A 24,418-nucleotide genomic window follows, 5' to 3' on the forward strand; every position below is an offset into this window, starting at 1 on the left:
GAGGAGAGGAGGGTTTGGGTGGAAAGACAAGGAGCTCAGTCTTTGCCATGTTCAGTTTCAGATGCCGGTTGGACATCCAGGCGGCGATATCTGAGAGGCAGGCCGAAACTTTGGCCTGGGTTTCGACTGTGATGTCGGGAGTGGAGAGGTAGAGCTGGGTGTCATCGGCATAGAGATGGTACTGGAAACCATGTGATGAGATCAGCGAGCCCAGGGAAGAGGTGTATATCGAGAAAAGAAGCGGTCCAAGGACAGATCCTTGAGGACTATAAGGGATTCATTCATTTTAAACAAAATGACAGTCCCCATATTGTGTCTTGTCATTGGTTTGGGGGGGGGGTCCAAAATGAGAGGAAAAATTGGATTTTTTTTTTTGGGGGGGGGGAGGGTTTCTCTGTTGTAAACAGTGCACACTCTTCAAGTGTGTTGGGAAATAGTGCACAGCATTCATGAAGAGTTCACACTATTTTTTTTTGTTACATTTGTACCCGCGCTTTCCCACTCATGGCAGGCTCAATGCGGCAGGCAATGGAGGGTTAAGTGACTTGCCCAGAGTCACAAGGAGCTGCCTGTGCCGGGAATCGAACTCAGTTCATCAGGACCAAAGTCCACCACCCTAACCACTAGGCCACTCTTTCAGCAGAATGTGCATGTTTTCTTGATAGTGCGCTTATGTGTGTATTTTCATGCGTGTGTGAATAGTGCAAGCTGTTTCAAAGGGATGTGGACTCTTTTGGAAGACTGTGCACTACTAATGATATTGCTCCCCCCCCCCCCCCCAAAAAAAAAAAATTCCCGTAAATGACATGGAAAACTAAAGAGAAAAGACAAGCAAACCCCTAAGAGTCAGCAAGGGCAAATGAAAGAGGGGGAAACTATGCATCTTATACTCTTTTTTTTCATAAATGGATGCATTTTATTTATTCATTCATATCTTCATCACATTTATAATTTTAGCCCATAGGTACCTCTCATGTGTTTCATTTTTCTTCCTCTGCTGTCCCCTATCACTGGAACTATTTGTCACTTATACTTTACTACATTTTTTTCACTGCACGCCCCATAATGTGTTTGCTTCTGTGTGTTCACATATGGTTTTTATTGGATTATGTATTTATTTATTAGCATTTATTATTGTTTTATGTACTAGCACATTGTTTATTCATTTACACATCTATTTATATATTTATGTATTTACATATTTTAAATGTATTCACATATGTATGTTATATCTGTTAAAGGATTCCTGATGAAGGCACGTGCCGAAACACGGACCCATGTAGAGTCCATGCCTCAGTGAATGGATGCTTAGATGCTTTGACTGTGCTATCTCTAGTGAATATGTACAATAAAGACTTATTTGCTTGTTTTGTCATCTTGGTCATTCCCACTCTTTGATTTGCCCATGGAAAACTAAGCAACATGAAACATTTTGGGTTGCACAACCCCTAGTGACTACAGAAAGCAACTTCCCCTTGAATAGCATATGAAGGAAGTTTTAGTCCACCCCTTCTGTCCAAAGGAGAGAGAGACAGTGGTGGAGATTCAAATTAAGAATCCCATGCAAAATAGCAGTAAGGACCCCCAAAACAGTGGTAAATCCACTTCAGTGGGTGCAGGTTATATGTGCCCCCCTCCCTTTGAACCATAGTGCTTGGGTGTTCTTTATGTCATTGCAGAGAGAGAAAGGGAAATTTTAAGGGGCACCCAATCTCAGAGGCTCGGCCACCAAGGTAAAAAGAGGAAGAGCTAAAAGGACTACCCATTAAAGCTGTTAACCTAGAGAAGGAAAGTGAAGAAGGTATCAATCAACAAGAAACAACTGAGGAAGGAAGCCATTTCTAAGAGCAAGAAAAAGGTCCCAGATATGAAAGGGATATTCTCCAAGGAGTTTCTTATTCCCAGAGCCCAGGGCGAAATCTAAGTACCAGAGAGGATACTGGGACTCAGGAAAGAGAAAACTGAAGAAATGAAATACACAGATGTTTTTTTGTGCTTACTAACGTGGATGCACCCAGAATTCATGCCCAGTGTATCAATGATATAGCACCATTTGTGAAAGTAAGAGATGATTTTATTACAAGGGTCCTTTTACTCAGGTGAGCTGAAAAATGGTCTGTGGTAGTGTAGATACGTGTTTTGGGCGCGCGCAGAATTATTTTTTGGCGCACCTACAAAAAATGCCTATTTAAATGTTTTTGCCGAAAACGGACGTGCGGCAAAATTAAAATTGCTGCGTGTCCATTTTGGGTCTGAGACCTCCCGCAAGCCATTGACCTAGGAGTAAGGTCTCACGTGGTAACCGGGTGGTAATGATCTATGCGCGTCAAATGCCACTTGGCGTGCATCGCTGTCACATGCCAGAAAATTAAAAAAAATATTTTTCAAATGCGCATAGTGGATGTGTGCTAAAATTGAAATTACCGCTAGGGCAATGCGGTAACTGGGTGGTAGCTGCAATTTGGTGCTCGTTGGACAGGTGTAGGTGCCTACACGGCTTAGTAAAAGATTGAAAGGGCAAGTGGATGTATAAAGATACATAGATGTCTCTGAGGCCCTTTTACTAGGTCGCGTGGAGGGGCATAATCGAATGGGGCGCCCAAGTTTTCCTGAGGGCGTCCTCGCAGGACGTCCCACGAAGGGGCGGGGAAACCCGTATTATCGAAACAAGATGGGCGGCCATCTTTCATTTCGATAATACGGTCAGGGACGCCCAAATCTCAACATTTAGGTTGACCTTAGAGATGGTCGTCCCTAGAGATGGTCGTCCCCGAGTTTCGGCGATAATGGAACCCGAGGACGCCCATCTCAGAAACGACCAAATGCAAGCCCTTTGGTCGTAGGAGGAGCCAGCATTCGTAGTGCACTGGTCCCCCTGACATGCCAGGACACCAACCGGGCACCCTAGGGGGCACTGCAGTGGACTTCAGAAAAAGCACCCAGGTGCCTAGCTCCCTTACCTTGTGTGCTGAGCCCCCCCCAAAACCCATTCCCCACAACTGTACACCACTACCATAGCCCTTAGGGATGAAGGGGGGCATCTAGATGTGGGTACAGTGGGTTTGTGGTGGGTTTTGCAGGGCTCACATTTACCACCACAAGTTTAACAGGTAGGGGGGATGGGCCTGGGTCCGCCTGCCTGAAGTGCACTGCAGTACCCACTAAAACTGCTCCAGGGACCTGCATACTGCTGTCATAGAGCTGGGTATGATATTTGAGGCTGGAAAAAATATTTTAGGGTGGGAGGGGGTTAGTGACCACTGGGGGAGTAGGGGGAGGTCATCCCCAATTCCCATCCGGTGGTCATCTGGTCATTTAGGGCACATTTTCATGGCTTGGTTGTTAAAAAAAAAGGACCAAGTCGGCCAAGTGTTCATCAGGGACGCTCTTCTTTTTTCCATTATCAGCCGAGGACGCCCATGTGTTAAGCATGCCCCCGGAAACTTTGGTCGTCCCCACGACGGAAAGCAGTTGAGGGCGCCCAAAATCGGCTTTCGATTATGCCGATTTGGGCAAACCTCGGATAAGGACGCCCATCTCCCGATTTGTGTTGAAAGATGGGCGCCCTTCTCTTTAAAAAATGAGCCCAATAGGCACCTACACGTGCCAGATTGGAGTTACCGCCTGGTTACTGCGTGGCCCTTGAGGTAATTTCAATTTTGGCACGCGTCTGCTACGCGTGTCTGAAAATATTTTTTATTTTCTGGCACGTGGTCCTTGATCTGCTTCTTTTTAACATTTTTGTGAGTGATATTGCTAAGGGTTGTGTCTGGCAAGGTGTTTGCCAGATTATACCAAAATCTGCAATAGAATAGATACTCCTAATAGTGTGGATAGTAGCATAGGGAAGGATCTAGCCAAGTTTGAAGAATGGTCTAAAATATATAAACCACAAATGTTATAATATATATTATGTGAACATAAAACCAAATTTGAACAACCTGATGCACTCAAACCTCACCAGGTTGAACCCTCTGGTGCTGAGTGCCACCAGGGCCTAGCTGAACACCTGCAAGGCCTGAGATGAGGAGCACAAGTACTCACAAAGAAGTCTCGGACCAAACCTGGCTATTTCTGAAAATAAAATGAACATCATATTAGAAGTGGCAGCAAGAGGCAGTTCAGCAACCTCCTGGCTTCCTCCTTCACAAAAGCATCAAAAGGGGGCTTGGTGTTATCAGTAGGGGTCCAACAGTGTATGCAGCAGCCAAATGTGAAGCTGCAGTCCAGTGGCAGAAAAACTACATTCCATACCTGCAGAGGCCTTAAAGCAAGCCATGTGGGGGTGGGGGGGAGACTCGGATAGGCCAGCTCTAACCCCAGCTCCCACCCAGACAGACACTCGGAAGCCTACCATACTATACCAGCACCAACAAGTGATGACTTGTACTGTGCCAAAACTGAAAACTCTTCTATCTGGTCAATAATAAAAGATGCTCATTGGGAACACTATCCACCCTCAAAAGCTGTTTTGTGGCTGTACATGAGGAATTGTAATATTAAATAGGTATATGTTTTTGTTTGTAGTCATGCATGCAAAGGTTATAGCAAGAAAGCCAGTTAATCGTTGAACTTATTAGTGGAACGTAACCACAGAGGAATGGTATGGATGCATTTCAATATGTTAATACTAAAGCCCAGCTAAGGAAAAGGTTATTTTGAGTCAGTCTTCACTGGACCAAACTTGCTTTCCTTGTGCCATCACCATCCAGTTGGATAGGCAGTGTCTATCCACTTGCCTAGTAGTTAGTGCAGTGGGTTTTGATCCTGGTGAGCTGGGTTTGATTCCCACTACAGCTCCTTGTGACTCTGAGCAAGTCTCTTAATCCTCCATTGGCCCAGTACCTGTATATAATATGTAAACCGCTTTGATTGTAAGCACAGAAAGATACTATATCAAGTCCCATCTCGTATCCTATATTATCCCAAGCAAACTTGGGTTCAGTGTGGCTTACATTTAAAAATACAGTGAGATAGAATAATAGATTTCAATTATATCATAGGAGCAAGTAGATGGTTATGTCTGAAACATTTAACAAAGTTGAGATTAACTTGTATACCCAACTGGGCATTTAAAAGTCTGCCCTGTAATGATGCCACATGTTCAGAAATCATAGCCATAAGTATAGACAGTTATTCAAATATTATCACATGCGCATTCCAGAACAGGCATCCATACACACATTTCAAAAGTAAACAAAAACGGTGGTCACGTGATGCGCTGAGAGCGTAAGCTGCGTAGAGGCTGGGCTCCAGGGACCCCACTCACCATATGGCTGAAAATCGCCGGAAAATTTAAGAACTAAACCTCTAAAACTTCAATTATAGCTGCGGGAAGGTGCATGGACCAATATTTGGTCGCAATGCCAGCTGGAACAGCGAAACGCAGCACGAAAATAGAGAAAGGAAAATCCTCACCTCCGCCGGCGGAGCCTAAAATGGCGGACGGGGCACATTTGGCGCGGGAGGAATTTACAGACCGCCAGTTGGCCCAAATAGCGAAGGTGATCGAGGCGGCTCTGGAAACCCGGTTCGACAGCTTAGAAGTACATCTGGGAAAGCTGGACGCCACGATTGAGGGGTTGGCAGCGCGCACTCAGACGTTGGAACAGCGGGTGTCGGATGTGGAAGACACGTGGCAGGCCGCAGAACCGAAGCTTACGGAGTTGGAAAAACAGGTTAATATACAAGCAGCAAAAATTGACGACCTAGAGAACCGCGCAAGGCGTTCCAATTTGAGACTAGTGGGTATTCCCGAAACCGTGCTGGAGAAGAATTTGGGGCCTGCCCTGGAAAAATGGTTACAGCAGGAATTTGCATTATCAGACAGCAGGGGCAGCCTCAGTATCGAAAGAGCCCATAGATTGGGACGCTATCAAGAAGGAAAGAAGTCCCGTGTGGTTATTCTCAAGGTCCACAATTATATCCATAAAGAGGAAATTATGCAAGGATTTAAGTCCAAGCGGGGTAACCTGACCTTTGAAGGACATGAGATTTTGATTTTTCCAGATTACTCGGCTGTGCTACAGGAAAAGAGAAGAAGATTTCATCCAATATGCACAGCCCTAGTGGAAAAGAAGATTCGCTTTTCTTTGTCTTACCCAGCTGTCCTCAAAATCCAAAGGAATGGGAAATGGCACAGTTTTGAGTCGGAGAAGCTGGCCGCAGCTTTTCTAAATAAGAATGATGACGATCAGTCTCCCTCAACATGAAGATTGCCGGACTACCGGCTTGGAGGTGATTTTCCTAGTCAGAGGAGTAGTACCTGACAATATTACAGGACATTCATATATGGTATGTGATGTTGAATAACAGGGACAGATGTTTGGATGTGGGGAGTGGGGTCCCTAGCAGAAAAGTGACAGAGTAACACCTAGATGGTGTACAAGAAGGGATTTGGAGAAGGGGGGTTGAGGGGGGGAGGGGGAGGGAGATCTAGGGAAAGGAAAGATGGAATGATTGTGCTGGAAGTGAGAGTGGGAAAGTTGGTACTTACGTTTGTTGGGAAGATAGGAGGCCGGGGAACAGAAAATAACAGAGTTGGAAATTGGAAACAGATAGCCTTGGGGGAGGCTGGGCTCCCGGGGCTGTGTATGAGGGGAGAACTTGGGATAGACCAATGCTTAGCTATTAGAGATGAAGGGTAAAACCGGGTTGAACATCCTTTCCTGGAATGTATCAGGGATCACCTCCCCGGTGAAACGATATAAAATCTTGTCACAATTGAGGGCGCATGGGGCGGATATTGCCTGTCTCCAGGAGACAAAGTTGTCGGATGAAGAACACTCAAAACTTTGTCAACAGTGGGTGGGGGAGTGTCACTACTCCTCTTCGGGAAATAGAAGAAGTGGAGTGGTGATCTTGATTAAGAAGGGTATCCCCTGTCACTCCAAACTGATATTTAAAGATAAGGAGGGGAGAGTGGTGCTGGTGCTCATCAATTATCAGGGAATAAAGTTCTACCTTTGTGCTGTTTACGGTCCAAATAATTATAGCCCACAGTTTTTCCAATCGATAACAGCACTTGGGTTACAATATGCGGATGCCCCTTGGGTCTGGGCCGGGGATTTCAACCAGGTCCTAGACCCGGACATGGATCGATCCTCCCCGAGGGCTATAGCAGCATTGAGACAAGGGAGGGGTTTGCCAGCCTTGTGTAGAGCATTGCACGTTATTGACCCTTGGCGCTTGTTGCACCCGGATACAAGAGATTACACCCACCAGTCTAAAGCGCATGCAACCTGGTCTCGGCTCGACTATATTCTGTTAACGCAGTCTTGGTTTTTTAGAGTAAAGAAAGCCTTTATAGGCCCCACTGAGATCTCAGACCACGCGATAGTTGGGTTAGAGTTGGATTTAGAGGTTGGAGGATCGGGTGGAGGATTCTGGCGGTTCCCCTCATATCTATATCAAGACCCAACATTTGTAGATCACATGAGAAACCGTTGGAAGTTCTATGTAGAGACAAACTCGCAACCCGAGGTGGCGCCAACAACATTTTGGGAGGCTTCAAAGGCGGTCCTTAGGGGAGAGATCATTGCCTTTATGAGCGCCCGGAAAAAACGCTTAGCGGCGGGCATTTTACGCTTAGAGTCAACATATAAGCTTGCAAAGAAGCGACATATAGTTAACTCAACTAAAGAAAATCAAGAAGCCATGGTAGCAGCTTTGGTAGCATTAAATACAATGATCCATGAAAAATATCAAAGCTTATACTATGCGAGGAGGCTCAATTTTCAGAGATACGGCAATAGGTCGGGCAGGTTATTAGCACAGATAGCAAGAACTAAGAAAACAAACTCCTTTATTTCATGTATCCAATTGCAAAATAGGTCTCGGCTGACACACCCAGCGGAGATTGTAAAAGCGTTCCAGAAATATTTTACAGAAATATACTCTGAAACAGGGAAACACCAGGGCCCCCTTATACAAGATTATCTTGAAGATGCAGGCATGCCGCGGTTAGAGCCACAGGCTTGTGATTCCATAGCACAACCCCTAGGGGCACAGGAAATTCAACGGGTGGTAAAATCTCTCCCTCTAAAGTCGGCTCCAGGCCCGGATGGTTTTTCGAGTGAATATTACAAACTTTTGGGCCTGGAGTTGATTAAACCCTTAATATCATACTTTGAGGCGGTGGTGGAACGAGGATGGTTTTCACCCGGTGAAAATGAAGCACTTCTAACACTGCTTCCTAAGCCGGGTAAGTCCCCAAACCAACTAGAAGCATATAGACCCATATCATTATTAAATGTGGACATAAAAATCCTGGCCCGAGTTTTGGCAGATAGGCTTGCCTTGCATTTGCCATCCTTAATTGGGAAATACCAGGTGGGTTTTGTTAAGGGACGTCAAGCAACGGTGAATGTACGGAAAGTGTTGCTGTCTATTGCACGTAGCCAGGCCATGGGAGAGAGGTTGATGTTGGTGGGCTTAGATGCCGAAAAAGCATTCGACAAGGTGCAGTGGGCCTACTTATTTCAGGTTCTGGAACATGTCGGAGTGGGGGGATGGTTTATGGAGGCGGTTTTAACACTATACAGAAATCCCTCTGCTAGAGTAATTACAAATAGGTTTCAATCAGCCCCATTCCAATTACAGAGGGGTACTAGGCAGGGATGCCCCCTATCGCCCTTATTGTTTTTACTATACTTAGAACCGTTGCTTAGAACGATTATAAGAGACCCGGAGGTGAGGGGGGTGGCCATGCCATCTCTGGAGGTCAAGGTGTTGGCTTTCGCTGACGACATCCTTCTGACACTGACTAATCCCGCATCCTCGGTGCGACATTTAATGGAGAATTTAGACGAGTTTCAGTTTTTGACAGGGTTCACCTTAAACTATCAAAAATCCGTAGCCCTCCCCAAACAGGTGGATATTAGATTGCAGTGGGAGGGGAGCTTCCCTTTCCAATGGGCACAGTCTAGTATCAAATACTTGGGGGTACACATTCCTGCAGATTTAGCAGAACTTTATGAGGTCAACATGGGTCCCCTAAAAGAGCGTGCGGCGGAATTCTTACAGAGGTGGCAGGCTCTTCCCATCTCCCTACTTGGACGTATAGCGCTTTATAATATGGTTCTCTTCCCAAAGTGGACTTATATATTTCAAATGCTGCCATTTCATATGAGGCCACGGGATGTACAGTGGCTGCGGAAAAAATTGACAAATTTTATATGGCAGGGAAAGAGGGCCCGCATACCCTTTGAGAAAGTGTTGTTACCCCGCATAAAGGGGGGGTTGGGACTACTAGACATAAAGTTGTTCTCTCTGGCCAGTAGTATGAGACACCTGTCAGATTGGTTCCGCTCCACTAATTTTTTCTCCTGCACAGAGACAGAGGTAGCAATCCTGGGAAAAATGCAATTCTCCTATTGGCTCCATGCGCCCTCTAGAGACTTGCCGGGGTTGGGCCCATATCGACCGATCCTCTTGCCCTTGAGAACAGCATGGAGATGGATGGGCAAGATATTACGGGTGGATACCAAAAACTCGCCTTTGCTGCCCTTGAAGGGTAACTTAGCTTTTCCCGCGGGTGGAGAATTGGTTCCTTTCCAGAGGTGGGAAAAAAGGGGAATCAGGTACTTATTCCACGTGGTCTCTGACCAAGGGACATTAAAATCATTTGAGAACTTGAAGGAAGAGTATGGATTGGGTGTGAATGACTGGTTAGCATATACACAATTACGACATTATGTAAACTCTTTGCCGGCAGAGTCATTAAAAAATACTGCTTGGGAAAAACTGAGTGAGGCATTGGGTCTGGAGGCTCAATTGCGAGTCCCCCTAAGCTATTTCCATCGAGGTTTGAGGGACTCATTACAACAAATGGACTGTTCTCGGGTGGCACAGGCCTGGACTGAGGAATTACAGTGTAAGCTATTCCCTGAACAGATTGAAAAATGCCTAAAAAATATGACCTCGGTGACGGACAATGCTACCTGGTGGGAGCTACAATACAAATTCCTGCTTCGGCTGCACGTCTCACCACACAGAGCATACAAAGCCACGCTTCGTGAAGTGGACAATTGCCCAAAATGCAAGGAGGAGATGGCTCATTTGGGACACATGTATTGGTCATGCGCACCAGTTAAAAAATTTTGGATGGAATTGAATGAACATGTCTCCAAAATATGGAATCGCACCTGGACACCAGCGCCCATGCAACTGTTTGATCTATTTGATATAAAGCGGCCAATACCAGCAGGCCTCAAAGCATTTTTGAAGAGGACAATTCTAATGGCAAAACGTGTTATATTACAGTTATGGTTGGTAAATGATCCTCCAAGTGTTGCACACTGGAGATCCGCGATGATCCAGGCCTGTGCCATCGAAAAGAAAGGCATAAAAGACTTAACCTCCAAGAGAGGTGATCAATTTTGCCATGTTTGGTCTCCATTCTGGGACACTCTCACGCCAGTAGCAAGAAGCAAAATCTTGAACTCTTGAAGGAAGGGGATGGGGGGAGGGAGGGGGGGGATAAGGATAGAGGGTGGGAGGGGGGAGGGGGGGGGATAGCATTGTTCAAAATGTTATAAAAACTCAGACAGGCTGCAAATCAAGTTGTATTTCATTTAATGTGTTTAAAGTTATTGATCTGTCTGAATAAAAAGTATGATATAAAAAAAAAAATTATTCTATTTATTAAAACATTTTTGTACAATAAAACTTTTAACAATTGGAAAAAAAAAAAAAAAAAAAAAAAAAGTAAACAAAAACTTCTACAGATTACACCCAAAACTTAATTTTTATTTTCTCTTTTCCATCTTCCAAAATTCCAGACAGCAGATGTGCAGATCAGTAAGACCCAAAGCAGTCCAAAATCAGTAAATTCAGAAACAATACAGTTTATACCTAATTGTTCAACCACCTTTAGGAATCACCGTTGGGTTTAAAAAGCAAACCATGTGCATGTAAGGACTGGATAAACAAATTAAAACAAAGTTTAAAGCAAGTGCTCTTAATATGTAATACTTCGTAGCGATAATGAAACTGTGATAGAATATTCACATAGCAAGCAGCCTGAACCAACAGATTTATTTTCCACTTAACATAATTAAAGTTGTATGAACTTGCTGGCTAATAGTGTGCTGAACTGGACAATGGTGGCACATTTAGACTGACTCTGGACAGAACTTCTGCATAAAGGAAGCCCTGCCCTCATTATTCAATACCTCTCTGTGAAATAGTAAAAATAAAAAAAGGCAAGTGCATTTTTATAATATACCACTGCATTCCTCAAAACAAAAGGAGCATGTTCCCACATGCCATGTTTTCTTTTGATATAAGCACAGGAAAAAAAAGATTTTAAATGCTCCCTGGTTTCAACCTAATTATTTTTTTTAAGTGTACTTATAAATAGTAAATCTGATTGTTAAGTACCTGATTCTCATAACATGATGTCTGTTTTAGTGTCCCTTTACTAGGTGAAAGCATCTCTGCACGAATACAGGGAGTCCCTATAATCAGCCCCTCCAAATGACACAATGATTTACAATTTAGAAATAATTACTATTCTAACTGATAAAATCAATACTTCCTCTGTGTACATCTGTATACTGCACAACGTACAAGCCAGTATGTTTGAAAATATAAGCGAGATCAAATGCAAATGTCACCAACAATAAAGAACGACAATGTGAATAGAATAGCTCTTAGATTTGCTTGTTTTGTTTTGGGTGAATGAAGATCACAGCTGCACGGAGGAGAGGGAACGGGAGAGTAACATAATTGGCTTCAGCTTTTTGACATCATGCCATCTCCTGTTCTCAATCTAACCTTCTTGTACGGGGTTCTGCTCTGTGATGTCATTTTCTGTTTCCTAAGGGGCGGGACCCCGTTCAGCAGCCTATGGGAATCAACAGCTGGCAAGCGGCAAACTCTAGAGCCTGGAGGACGGAAGGAAGGAGATCTACAGGACCAGAAGGGGGAGGGGGGGTAAGGGAAGAAGACCTGCTGCGCCATGGGGGGTGGTGTAATGAAAGGAGACTTTCACGCGGGGGGGGGGGGGGGAGGGAAGGAAAGGAGACCTGTTGTGCCGGGGGGGGAGTGGGTAAGGAAAGGAGACCTGTCGCACCACAGGGTGGGGGGAGCAGAAGAAGTAGAAGCAGTGCTATTGCAGCTGGCAACTGGTGAGGGTGGGAGATAAGTCAAGATATGCAGCGCAGGCTGCAGGATACTCACAGGCAGCAGGTGAATTGGGCAGGCAGCAGCAGAAGGCAATTGTCAGACGTTGGGGCCAGCAGGAAGTGTTCCTTGGGCCAGGGCCAGAGTGAAAGCAGTCAGGCTGTATTGGGGGGGGGGGGCATGCACAAGCAGCCAGCGGTGCCAGTAGGCAAGCCAGAGCGGAGCAGCGAGCAACAACTGCATGTACACGTGTTGTGTCTCACTTCTGCTCTTTGCTTGCCGCTCTTTTATAGGGTTTGTCTTTGACGCACTGGAATTTCTTTCATTCTTATTGGCTGGCTTGCCTGTAATGCCACTTCTGAAAGCTGCCACCTGAGACCACCGCCTCAGTTGACCTCGTTGTAGGGCCGCCCCCGAAGATAGTATATATATATATATATATATATATATATATATATATATTCAAGACAATATGGCATTTGAAAAATATGGGAGCTATTTTACTACAGTGTGCTAAAATATGGAGTTAACACATTTTAACATGGGGTTTTACCATATGATAACTGCAAATTTTGCATGGCAAGTTTTGAGGCCTTTCCCACTTTTTTTGTTAGCTCATGTGCTAATGTTCCCATTAGCACACATTACCTGTCAAATGTTAACATGAGAGTGCTTACTGCTTCCTGTTTAGGAGGCAGTAACTGCTCCCACATTAACACTATGCTATCCAATTAGCACATGATAATTATAATGCATTAGCCAACTAATATTTCCATGCCAATTCTCTGTCCATGCCAGACTCCCAGATTGAAATATTCATAAAAATTCAATAATGACCGGTTTAGTGCACATAAACAGGAAGAATACCACAAAATGCTTTAACGTGTTTGTGCAGAAGCCTGTTTTCACGTGTTAACCGTGCATTAAGTGCCTAATACACTAGTCAAAGGGCCCCCATATATAGGTATTTACAGAGTAAATGGAATTTTTAGAAAGTACAGCAAATATTATTTGTAAAACTGTAAACTGAGTCAACTAATGGTCAACCAGAAAGATCTGACTGAAAATCTTAGTGTAAAATTCTACATTTTTGTTGGGGCCCAAGTAAACATCGGAGCTGTTTAGTATATGTGGATAAGTTCCAAAAATCCGATAAGTCAACTCAGGCTTTACTGAGTTAGAACAATTTCCCACATTTGTGTTTATTGAAGGTTTATAAACTAAGATAATTTGCCTCTGAGGGGTCCTTTTACTAAGATGTGCAAACGGATTTAGCACACATTAAGTGCAATGCATCCTGTAGGCAAACAGTGGGCTGCGTGGCATTTACACGTGCTAAATCCACTAGTGCACCATAGTAAAAGGAGCCACTTGTGTTTCTCTCCTCTGGTGTTTATTTCTGCACTGCTTACGGTGTGTCCTTGGTTACCTGGTTTAGTACTGGGAGGAGGTATCTGTCTCTCAGGATATGCCTTAAGAGGTGCTTGTAGCTTGGGTGCTTTCCTCCTCCTTCCTCCCTCTGCGGAGGTACCTGATGCCGACACTCCTCCCTCCCAGGCCCTCTGGCCTCTGATAGATGCACAGAACACCAAAACCGAGCTTCTCATTTTCCCCCCCAAACCCACCTCCCCGCTCCCCCCGTTTTCTATTTCTGTTGATGGCTCTCTCATTCTCCCTGTCTCCTCAGCTCGAAACCTTGGGGTCATCTTTGACTCTTCTCTCTCCTTCTCTGCTCATATCCAGCAGACCACCAAGACCTGTCGTTTCTTTCTTTACAACATCCGTAAAATCCGCCCCTTTCTTTCCGAGCACTCTACCAAAACCCTCATCCACACCCTTGTCACCTCTCGTTTAGACTACTGCAATCTGCTTCTTGCTGGCCTCCCACTTAGTCACCTCTCCCCTCTCCAGTCGGTTCAAAACTCTGCTGCCCGTCTCATCTTCCGCCAGGGTCGCTTTACTCATACTACCCCTCTCCTCAAGACCCTTCACTGGCTCCCTATCCGTTTTCGCATCCTGTTCAAACTTCTTCTACTAACCTATAAATGTATTCACTCTGCTGCTCCCCAGTATCTCTCCACACTCGTCCTTCCCTACACCCCTTCCCGTGCACTCCGCTCCATGGATAAATCCTTCTTATCTGTTCCCTTCTCCACTACTGCCAACTCCAGACTTCGCGCCTTCTGTCTTGCTGCACCCTACGCCTGGAATAAACTTCCTGAGCCCCTACGTCTTGCCCCATCCTTGGCCACCTTTAAATCTAGACTGAAAGCCCACCTCTTTAACATTGCCTTTGACTCGTAACCACTTGTAACCACTCGCCTCCACCTACCCTCCTCTCTTCCTTCCCGTTCACATTAATTGATTTGATTTGCTTATTTTTTATTTTTTGTCTATTAGATTGTAAGCTCTTTGAGCAGGGACTGTCTTTCTTCTATGTTTGTGCAGCGCTGCGTATGCCTTGTAACGCTATAGAAATGCTAAATAGTAGTAGTAGTAAACTGCCCCCTATCACCCCCCTCCCAGAAGACACACTGGGATTGGATACCCAACATCCAATCCCAGCGTGTCTTGCATGGAGGAACAAGAAGCTGAAGCATTTAACCTGCTTTAGTGTCTACCGCGCTATTTTTTAAATCTGCCTATGGCGCTGCTGCTGCCGCCACCACCCGCTGCTGCTGTGCCACTGCTGTTTGGCCCTAAGAGAGTAGAGAGCAGCATTTCCAGCATTTAAGCAGGTAGGGGGCCTAGTCTCGTTCAGAGTCCTGGGGAAGTGGGGGTGGATTTGTGGAAATTGCTGTTTTGGGGTAGGGGTGAAAGAGGAATTGTGGAAGTTACTTGGGGTGAGGGGAGGGAAAAGTGGAAGTGCTGTTTGGGGATGGGAGGGGGTGGAATTGTGGAAGTTGCTATTTTGGGGTGGGAGGTGGGTTGGAATCTTGAAAGTTGCTGTTTTGGGGTGGGGGTGGAATCGTGGAAGTTGCTATTTTGGGGTGGGAGGTGAGGTGGAATTGTGGAAGTTGCTGTTTGAGGGTAGGGGTGAGGGAGGAATCGTGGAAGCTGATGTTTGGCTGTGGGTCGAGGGAGGAATTGTGAAAATTGCTATTGTAGGGGGCAGACCAGGGGGTGGGACAGGTGGGAGGTGGGGCAAGGTGGGTGGGGGGCACAAAAACAAAAATTGATCCAGGGCGCTGCAACCTCTTTTTGTGAGGCGGATATTTATGTGTGAAAGAATAGGCGCTGATGTGTGCTCACACTTTCATTTTTGTTTGGACATGTGCACAAGATCTGTTACCTCCCTTTAGTCTTTTAAACTTGCAGGCATTTCTTTCTGGTTACAAAAGAAGACAAAACTGGCAGTTAAATGTCAAAAACTGGCATAAATCCTCTCTGCTAACCTTTCTGCCCCCTACTGTTGCCTTCCCTGCATTACAGAGAATACTTCATTATCATACATTTTAATGGAGTGTGCAGCCTCAGTGGCAGGTTAATACTCATAACTCAACCCCTTCCTCTATTGTGTGGCTACTAATGTGCTCCTAAAACCCACGGTCGCTGTGTAGTTAGGCTTGCAGTGTACCAAGCTGTTCCCACTTACTATAGCAGCTATTACAAGTGAGCCCAAGGTTGGAGCAGGCCTATAAAACCCACAGTCACATGAAAAATCTTCAAAATATGCCATGTATAGCAATTATTCTGTCCAGCATTAAGAATGAAGCTTGCAAGGCATAGCAGTGATGCCAAGATCCTGTTACAGAGCATAACTAATGAAATGGTGAAAGGTCAGAGCTTGAATTTCCTACTGCCAGGTTGGTTCATATTAACCTTCAGGGATAATAAATTTGCATAAAAGGTAGCATGCTCTTTCCTTATCAAATCAATCTTTTTTTTTTCTTTCTTCCAGGAGGAGGGGGAGAGCGACCCTGCAGCATATCGTGCAAAAAGCCAAGGACACAGTAAGACTTCCCACCCCTTGTAAAGCTTAAGGGTATTGGATCTGCTAAAAGCCCCCACTAGGTGGAAAAGGGGCAGAGCATGGGAATTCAGTCAGTGAAACTCAAAGGAGACAGCGGCCTCTGGTTTCGATGCCACCATCCACTGCCTCCTCCTGACTCTTTGCTTTCTCAAACAAAACATGAAACAATTATCCATGGAACCACTCTGACTTTGTGAAACAAAAAGCTGTACTATGATGAGGCTGAAACAATAACTAAAAAAAAAAGGTAAACAAATCTACAGATTGTTCTTATCACAATGACTTTGATGCTTTCAATCTTCAGGCAGCTTTCATCTGCAGGCCAAGGAGTTAAACACCGAACCATGCCGCTGGTGCTGTTTGTTGGACTGTAACAGCCTCAGGTGACACCACTCCACAGCAATTATCAGAGGGGGGGTGGTTATAAAACTAGCTACCTTTTCCTTAAAATTGAACTTTGTGAATTCACTCGATTGCTTGCTGAAACCAAGGGAAGGGCACTTGACCATAACTTGAAATGTATCCAATTGTAGTGCTGTCATCTTTGGATCAGTACACAGGGGAGAGGAATGGTTTCCCCTGGAGAGTAGCTTCCACACTGGTGATTTTACTGACCCCACTTTTTTCAGGATTTTAGGGAAGATTTCATATTTTCAAAAAGAAAAAAAAAAGCACCTAGTTGGTTTTCACTTACTCCTTCCCCCCACGTACAGACACACACTGCTCTGTTTTGTTTTTTTATTTTCACATGCCATTTTTCCTGGATAAAATCTTCCTTTTTTTGAAGCCATGGATTCAAGATTGGGAAGACATTATTGGCTGCAGTGACTTGTTAAAAGGTAATGTTTATTCTGAAATTCTCGGCCTGTGTTTTTTTAACCCTTCTGGCATAAAGATGGCAGAGCAGTGTGATTGCATTGCTAGCATGTATGGCTATGATTTGGGCAGCCGGTTTATTGATTTTAAACCCTTAGGCTTTGGTGCCAACGGGCTGGTCCTCTCTGCAGTCGACAGCAAAAGCTGCCGAAAAGTGGCCGTGAAAAAAATCGCCATCGGCGACTCTCGCAGCATGAAACATGCCCTGCGAGAGATTAAAATCATCCGCAGGCTGAACCACGACAATGTTGTGAAAGTGTATGAAGTACTGGGGCCCAAGGGTGCACCTCTGCAAGGGGATGTGCTGAAATATGACGTGGTCTACATAGTTCAGGAGCACGTGGAAACAGACCTGGCCCGCTTGCTGGAACAAGGCCCGCTCACTGAAGAACATGCCAAACTCTTCATGTATCAGTTACTGCGAGGGCTGAAGTATATCCACTCTGCCAACGTCCTCCACAGAGACCTGAAACCAGCCAATATTTTCATCAACACTGAAGACCTTGTGCTGAAGATCGGCGACTTTGGTTTGGCAAGAATTGTGGATCAACATTACTCACACAAGGTACGTGTCTCTTTTCGACCCTCATTATTCTGTTAACTTCCTTGGATGTATTTACTGCTCTTCTCCAGATAGCGGGGATTCATGAAATCTAGAGGGAATATGAGATACTAACACCAGTCACCTTTTTAGATGTTGGTGCTTTGAAGCTTCCCATGCTAGCATGGCTCTGTTCTATATGGTAATAGTGCTCAAATTAATGCAGTGTGGAAGGAATAGAAAGCCAGGTTTCCCAAGTGGACCTGTGCGACATTACCATCAAACCATCAGGTGGGCTCTTTTTCTGTTACAGTGTGCATCAGTCTTCCCTAAACAAAGTCTGTGCATGGGTTGAATTTTACCATGACTCCAAAGGAGCCTTATCTTCTTGTAAAACTTAAGTGAAGTCTCCCTCCTATCTTGAAAGAAGATGCAGTATTTAATATTAATCGAAATGAATTTATAGTTTCAGTACGCTCGCCACCTCCATTATTCACGAGTGTGCCACTATTTGGGAGCAAATGATATTTGGACACTCAGAGATGTCAAACGTCACCTTTCAACTTCTTTCCCCCCTCTCCAGCACTGACTTCCGGTCAGAAGTAGGCAGGGAACCCCAGTGAGCAGGCTGGTTCTTCAGGACCTTCCCTCAGGTGGCAGTCCTCGGGGCAGAAGGGGGATCTGTGCTGCCCCAGGTATGCCTGCTCACCGGCTTTGTGACATCATTGGAAAACAAGTGTAATTATATGGGTATTACTAGAACAGTGGTGATAGATTTTTCCAGAGGCCCTGTGGGAAGGGAGGTCCCTGCCAGTGGCCTGGAGAGAGAGTTTCGAAGGCCTGCCCAGGGGACGGGTTGGCAGAGAAGTTGCTAAGATAATGTGATTCCCTGTAGTGAGTTACAGCAGGGGTGGAGTTTGAGAAATAATAAATTGTAGTGGGGACATGAGTAAACATAGGCGTATATCTCTTAAATAGCACTAGAAATCAAGGCCAATCTATTGTCTGTGAAATTATTAGAGCTCTGGAAAATGACAGCAGATAAAGACTTTATGGGCTGGCTAGTCTGGCCAGTCACTGGAGGTGTAGCCTAATGGTTAGTGCAGTGACCTGAGAACCAAGGGAACTGGATTTGATTCCCACTGCAGCTCCTTGTGATTCTGGGCAAGTCACCTAACTCTCCATTGCCCCAGGCACAAAATAAGTACCTGTATATATAATATGTAAACCGCTTTGATTGTATATCAAATCCCATCCCCTTTCCCTATTTATACCAGCTACTTGGTTCTACAGTCCTTTCCTTTCCCTCAGAGCAGGGCCGCCGAGGGGGGGGGGGGGGGGCAGGGGGGACAAAATTCCCCGGGCCTCCAAGGGGGGCCCGGTGCCGCAGTCCCCGATCTCACCCGCCCTCGGCTCCGTCGACCGTCTGCCACCGGGTTCTATCCCATCCTATCTGACTCCAGGGATCAAAATGGCTGCCATGACCCCTAGCAGTAGTCTCACAGTACTACCACTAAGGGGCATACTTCTATATCTTGAAAAGATGCGGGGAAGGTTTTGCAATTCAGTTGCATATTCTTCCAGCATCTTCTGGGGTGACTCCCAGGTCTATCCCAAACTACTCAGGCCTCTGCTTTTGCTGTTGTGCACTTCTTCAGGCCGCTTACCAGGTGGCATGCACCTAAAACCATGTACAACCACCTCCAATTCAGGAAAAAACTAAAATCCCACCTGTTTCAAAAGGCTTACCCCACTGACCCAACTTAAGTACCAGAACTCCGCGACACTATAACACCACAGTCCGTACTGATCACCAAACAATCTCATCTGTTCTTGCTATCCTCTTTATGGTCCCACCACATGTTCCTTCGTGTGGTCCCTACCCTTCCTACCTCAACTTAACCATTATTTGTATTTGTTTTACTCCGGAGTCTATCAACACCTCTCCGGTACCATGTAAGCCACATTGAGCCTGCAAATAGGTGGAGAAATGTGGGGTACAAATGTAACAAATAAATAAATAAAAGTGTGTGTCACATTTTCTCTCTACAGGTTTTTGTTTTCGCTTTTCCTTCTATTTCCTATAGTTCCACTACACCTTTTTCTTCGTAATATTAATTCTTCCCAATCGTGGTCCTATCTCAAACCACTACATACTTCAAGACCACACAGCCTATTTTCTGCTTTCATCACTTCACCATCATTTTTGTCTTCCACATTCTTTTCAGCTCTCAAGTTTCAACATTTTCTTCCTTTCATTTAACCACTCGTCTTCATCATTGTCACTTTGCTTCACCTACTCTTCTCCATATTCTGTTGCTCGTTCTCCTCTCTGCTGGAGATATCAATCCTAATCCTGGCCCTCCAAATCAACTCTCACTATAGCCGTGGAGGTCAAACCACAACTTCTCCTTGTTTCTTTTTTTTTTTTTTTATTTGAAAGAAATTTTTTTATTTAATCTCATTATTCATAAGTACAATCACAAAATCAATTACCCACTATGCAACAAGCCTTAGTGAACTGTACAATAATATCAACTATTGGAAACTTAATGAATTTTACTCCCCTCCCTCCCCCCCATCTTCACTTAATGGCTGAATACACTGTGTAATAGTGGCATTAGTCCATAAACACTCTAGATGATTCCATTCCTCCGCCTTTGGTTCAAATCTGCCTTTTCGTCTGTCCGTCAGTTGTTCAAGTCCCATTATGGTGCGGAGTCTTGTTTTCCACTCCACGACTGTAGGACCCACTTTCTTTTTCCAGTGGGCTGCAATTTCCAGCTTCGCAGCTGATAAACATAGTCTTTTAATCCGCTTCTGCCACTTCTTGCCTCTTTTATTCCCCCACCCTAATAGGCACCATTTAGGTTCCCCTACAAACTGTGTCCCCAGAATAGAGGTCATGCACATAGTTATATCGTCCCAGAAGGAACGAATAAGTGAGCATGACCACCACACATGCATAAAATTGCCCAGATCCTTATCACAACGCCAACATCTGTCTGAGGCACTAGCATACATCAATTTTACCCTGTCTGGTGTATAGTACCATCTGCTTAAAACTTTGTAGGCATTTTCCTTTATTAGTACACACGTGGATGCCTTTTTTACCTCTATACAAACCCTTTCCCATTCTTTCACACTCATTTCACAGTTCAAATCTTTCTCCCATGCTTTCATATATGATAGTTTAGTCAATGTACTACCTCTAATATAATTGTACAATTTGGAAATGCCCCTCTTCCCTACCTCAAGAGTAATCCATATGTTCTCTAATGGCTCCCTTCCCCTCTGGTCCCCCTGTAGCCACCCCTGTCTACTCATATAGTGTTTAACCTGTAGATAAGCATAGTTATCCGACGCTCGTAGGGCAAACTTCCTTTTTAGTGTCTCAAATGTTTTTAATGAACCATCTGACATCAAATCTCGAAATCTCCTCAGACCTTTTTTATACCATTCATGGAAAGTTCCCCCCTCTTCGCCCGCTGGGAACTCAACTTCGTGGATTATATGCGCCAATGTAGATGTTTTAACTCCTCTTTTAAATTTTCGTTTCAATACCTCCCAAGTATGTAGCAAATGTCCTATAAAAGGATTATCAGTTCCCCCACGTGGGCCATACATCCTTCCAGATCCCCACAAGCCCCTTTCCAAATTACACCCAGGCACCAGTTGCTGCTCTAATACAGCCACTGGCGCCCCCTCCCCCTTACTCCATTCCGCCACCTGTTTCATTTGTGCTGCCTGATAGTACCAGGTGATGTTGGGCATCCCCCTCCCTCCTTCTTCCACTCCCCTCCACATGATTCGCTTAGATAGTCTCGCCCTTCTTTCTCCCCAAGCAAAATTTGACATTTCAGACTGTAATCTGCTCAGGGTTCCCGAGGGAACTTCCAATGGTAACGTTTGGAATAGGAATAACAACCTAGGAAGTACGTTCATCTTAATGACCGCAATCCTGCCCCACCATGAAAGCATCCCATTTTTCCATCTACTTAAATCATTTCTTAGTTCTCTAATCAAGGGAATATAGTTAAGCCCGTATAAGGATTCTAGGTTCCTGGGGAGCCTGACCCCTAAATATCGAAAATTCTCCTTGGCATGCTTAAAAGAAAATCTGGTTAATGTGCTCCTCAGATCTAAGGTGGTGCACTTTATGCCCAGCACTTCAGACTTATCATAGTTAACTTTAAAACCGGAAAAGGCTCCGAACGCCTTAAGCTCCCGACAGATATTTTGCAAGGACTCCTCTGGGCGACTCACATAAAAGAGAATGTCGTCGGCAAATAATGCCAATTTGTGCTCTCGGTCTCCCACCTTGATCCCCTGAATGCTAGCCGTTTCCCTAATCCGCTGCGCAAGCGGCTCAATTGCCAATGCAAACAGCAGAGGTGACAGGGGGCAACCCTGCCTTGTACCCCGCTGTACCTGAAACTGGTCCGAGTATCCCCCATTAACTTTTATACGGGCTTTTGGTGTTGCATATAGCCCCTTCATCCATGTCAATACCTTTGGGCCAAATCCCATACATTCCAACACCTCCCACAGGTACTGCCATTCAACCCGGTCAAAGGCCTTTTCTGCATCTGTTGTTAAGAGTACAAAATCTCCCCCTCTACGTTGTGCCTCTCATATTATATTCAGCGTTCTCCTTATATTATCAGCGACTTGCCTTTGTGGGACAAAGCCGGATTGGTCCTCATGGATTAATTGGGGCAGAAATTTGTTAATTCGCTCCGCCATGACCTTAGCAAGTATCTTAATATCTATATTAATGAGGGATATTGGTCTATAGGAAGCACATAACGTGGGATCTCTCCCCGGTTTAGGAATCACCGAGATTCCTGCTTCATACATACTACTCGGCAGCTTTCCAGATGTAAAGCACTCATTCCCCACCCTTAACAATAATGGCCCCACCTCCTTATTCATTACCTTGTAGAATTTAGCTGTGTACCCATCCAATCCCGGCGCTTTCCCACCTTTTAAACCTTTAATGACTCTTTCTATCTCATCTAATTCTATCGGTTTATCTAAGAAGTCTTTTTGTGTTTCGGATAGTGTATGCAATCCTAATCTGCTCAAATATTCTTTAATCTTTTCCCCCGAATCTGTACTCTCTTTAGTATACAAAGCTTTATAAAATTGGGCAAACCTATCTCGCATCTCCTTGTCTTGGTACAATAGTGAGTCCCCCTCCCCTTTAAGTTTCACTATAGTATTGCCCACTCTGCGCATGCGGAGATGTCGCGCCAGCATTCGTCCTGCTTTATTACTGTATTCAAAAAACTTTTGCTGTGCTAACTTCCTTTGAAACTCCATCTGCTTTATTTGGATTTGTTGCAGAGCGGACCTACATTCCCTCAATTCTGGCAGAACCTCAGGGCATTGTCCTCCTTGATGCTGGACTTCTAAGGACACCAGTCTTTGTCTTACTTCTAATTCCCGCCTTCGCCCCTCCCTCTTTCTTTGACTCCCCTTTTTGATCAGGTGTCCTCTCACCACTGCTTTAAGAGCGTCCCATAGCGTCCCTTCTGTTACATCCCCTTTATCATTGTAAACTAGGTATTCTTGTATCGCCCTGCTAACAGCTTCACAATCCTCAACTGAGTCGAGCAGGGATTCATTCAATCTCCAAAAGATGTGTCCCTTTTCTCTCCCCATACCCTTCCAGGAGACCCATATGGGGGCATGGTCTGATACATGAATACTCCCTATATTAGAATCCCCTACTTCCCCCCATAGATTACGGGAGCCCCATATTGCATCTATCCTTGTATACGTTTGTTGGGCGTGTGAATAGAAAGTATAAGTCCTCTGCCCCGGGTGCTGCAATCTCCAAACATCTATCAGATCCAAATCCCTGAACAGACTCAGTAACTTTGTCGTATTTGCTGAGACTCCACCCTTTTTCTTACCCTTTGAGTGATCTAGGTCAGCTATTGCCCAGTTGAAGTCCCCTCCCACAATCACTTCCCCCTGTACAAATTCTATCAATTCCAGTCTTAATTTTTCAAAGAACGCACCCTGTCCCTCGTTAGGTGCGTATATATTAACTAACGTGATCATTTGTTCATTGACCTTTCCCTTAACTGCTATACATCGTCCCTGGCTCTCCAGGTATGTTTGCTCATGAACAAAAGGTACCTTTTCTTTAATGTAAATTGCCAATCCTCCCTTTTTCCCACCTCTAGGGTCTGCCAGAATAAAATTCTGGCCCAAGTTTTTATATTGAATAAGCCTAGCATCTTTCCTCTGGATATGCATTTCCTGCATCATGATAATGTCCCAATGCATTTTTGATATTTCTCTAAATACAATTCTCCTTTTTTCAGGTGTATTCAGCCCATTTACATTCCATGAACCAACTGTGATCATGCCCTCTCCTCCCCCTCCCCTCCCCCCCTCCCCTCTCCCCCGATGGCTGCTACTACCAGCTGCCAGATTATCCCTAAGGAAGTGTCGTCCCCCCGGGATCTTTACCCCTCTTATATCACCCACACAGTAAAACCTTCATTCCTATTCATTCTTTCCAATATACTCTGTTCAAATCATACATATATAAACAGTTGAACGTTACCAGTTTTGTCTTACTTACTACCAATACTCAAATGGTCTAACGCTATGCCTGGGCCTAAGCCCCTTGACATTTGTCCGTTCAAGTGTCCCCCTGCTGCTCCAGGCCACGCTCCTTCCGCGTTCTGTTTGTATTGCTGCCCTGTTTCCCCTGAAGATGCCCTCTCCCTTTGCCGGAATTATTCTCTCCGTTGCCTTCCACAGTGGGATTTTGTAACTCCTCCGGCACATCCGCACATCCCATGTTCTCTAGTATCTTCCTCGCTGCTGCCGGGTGTTGTATTTTCCTTGTCTGATTCCCCACCGTGACCATTAGGCCGCTG

General features: G+C 45.0%; 1 protein-coding gene across 2 annotated transcripts in view; it reads left to right on the top strand.

Moving 5' to 3' along the window:
• The window catches only part of MAPK4 (mitogen-activated protein kinase 4), a 246,339-nt gene that overhangs the window by 138,715 nt on the left and 83,206 nt on the right, over positions 1 to 24,418 (top strand). The window contains exon 2 of one of the 2 annotated variants that reach the window (XM_030192943.1): positions 16,028 to 17,540. In XM_030192943.1, the coding sequence (XP_030048803.1) occupies positions 16,848 to 17,540 (693 nt within the window). In that variant the 5' untranslated portion in view covers positions 16,028 to 16,847. Of the gene's footprint in view, positions 1 to 15,605; positions 17,541 to 24,418 lie in introns of those variants that run through there. The other variant, XM_030192944.1, reaches the window with a different exon arrangement.

The sequence above is a fragment of the Microcaecilia unicolor genome, chromosome 2 (assembly GCF_901765095.1).
Source record: "Microcaecilia unicolor chromosome 2, aMicUni1.1, whole genome shotgun sequence".
Taxonomy (NCBI): Eukaryota; Metazoa; Chordata; class Amphibia; order Gymnophiona; family Siphonopidae; genus Microcaecilia; species Microcaecilia unicolor.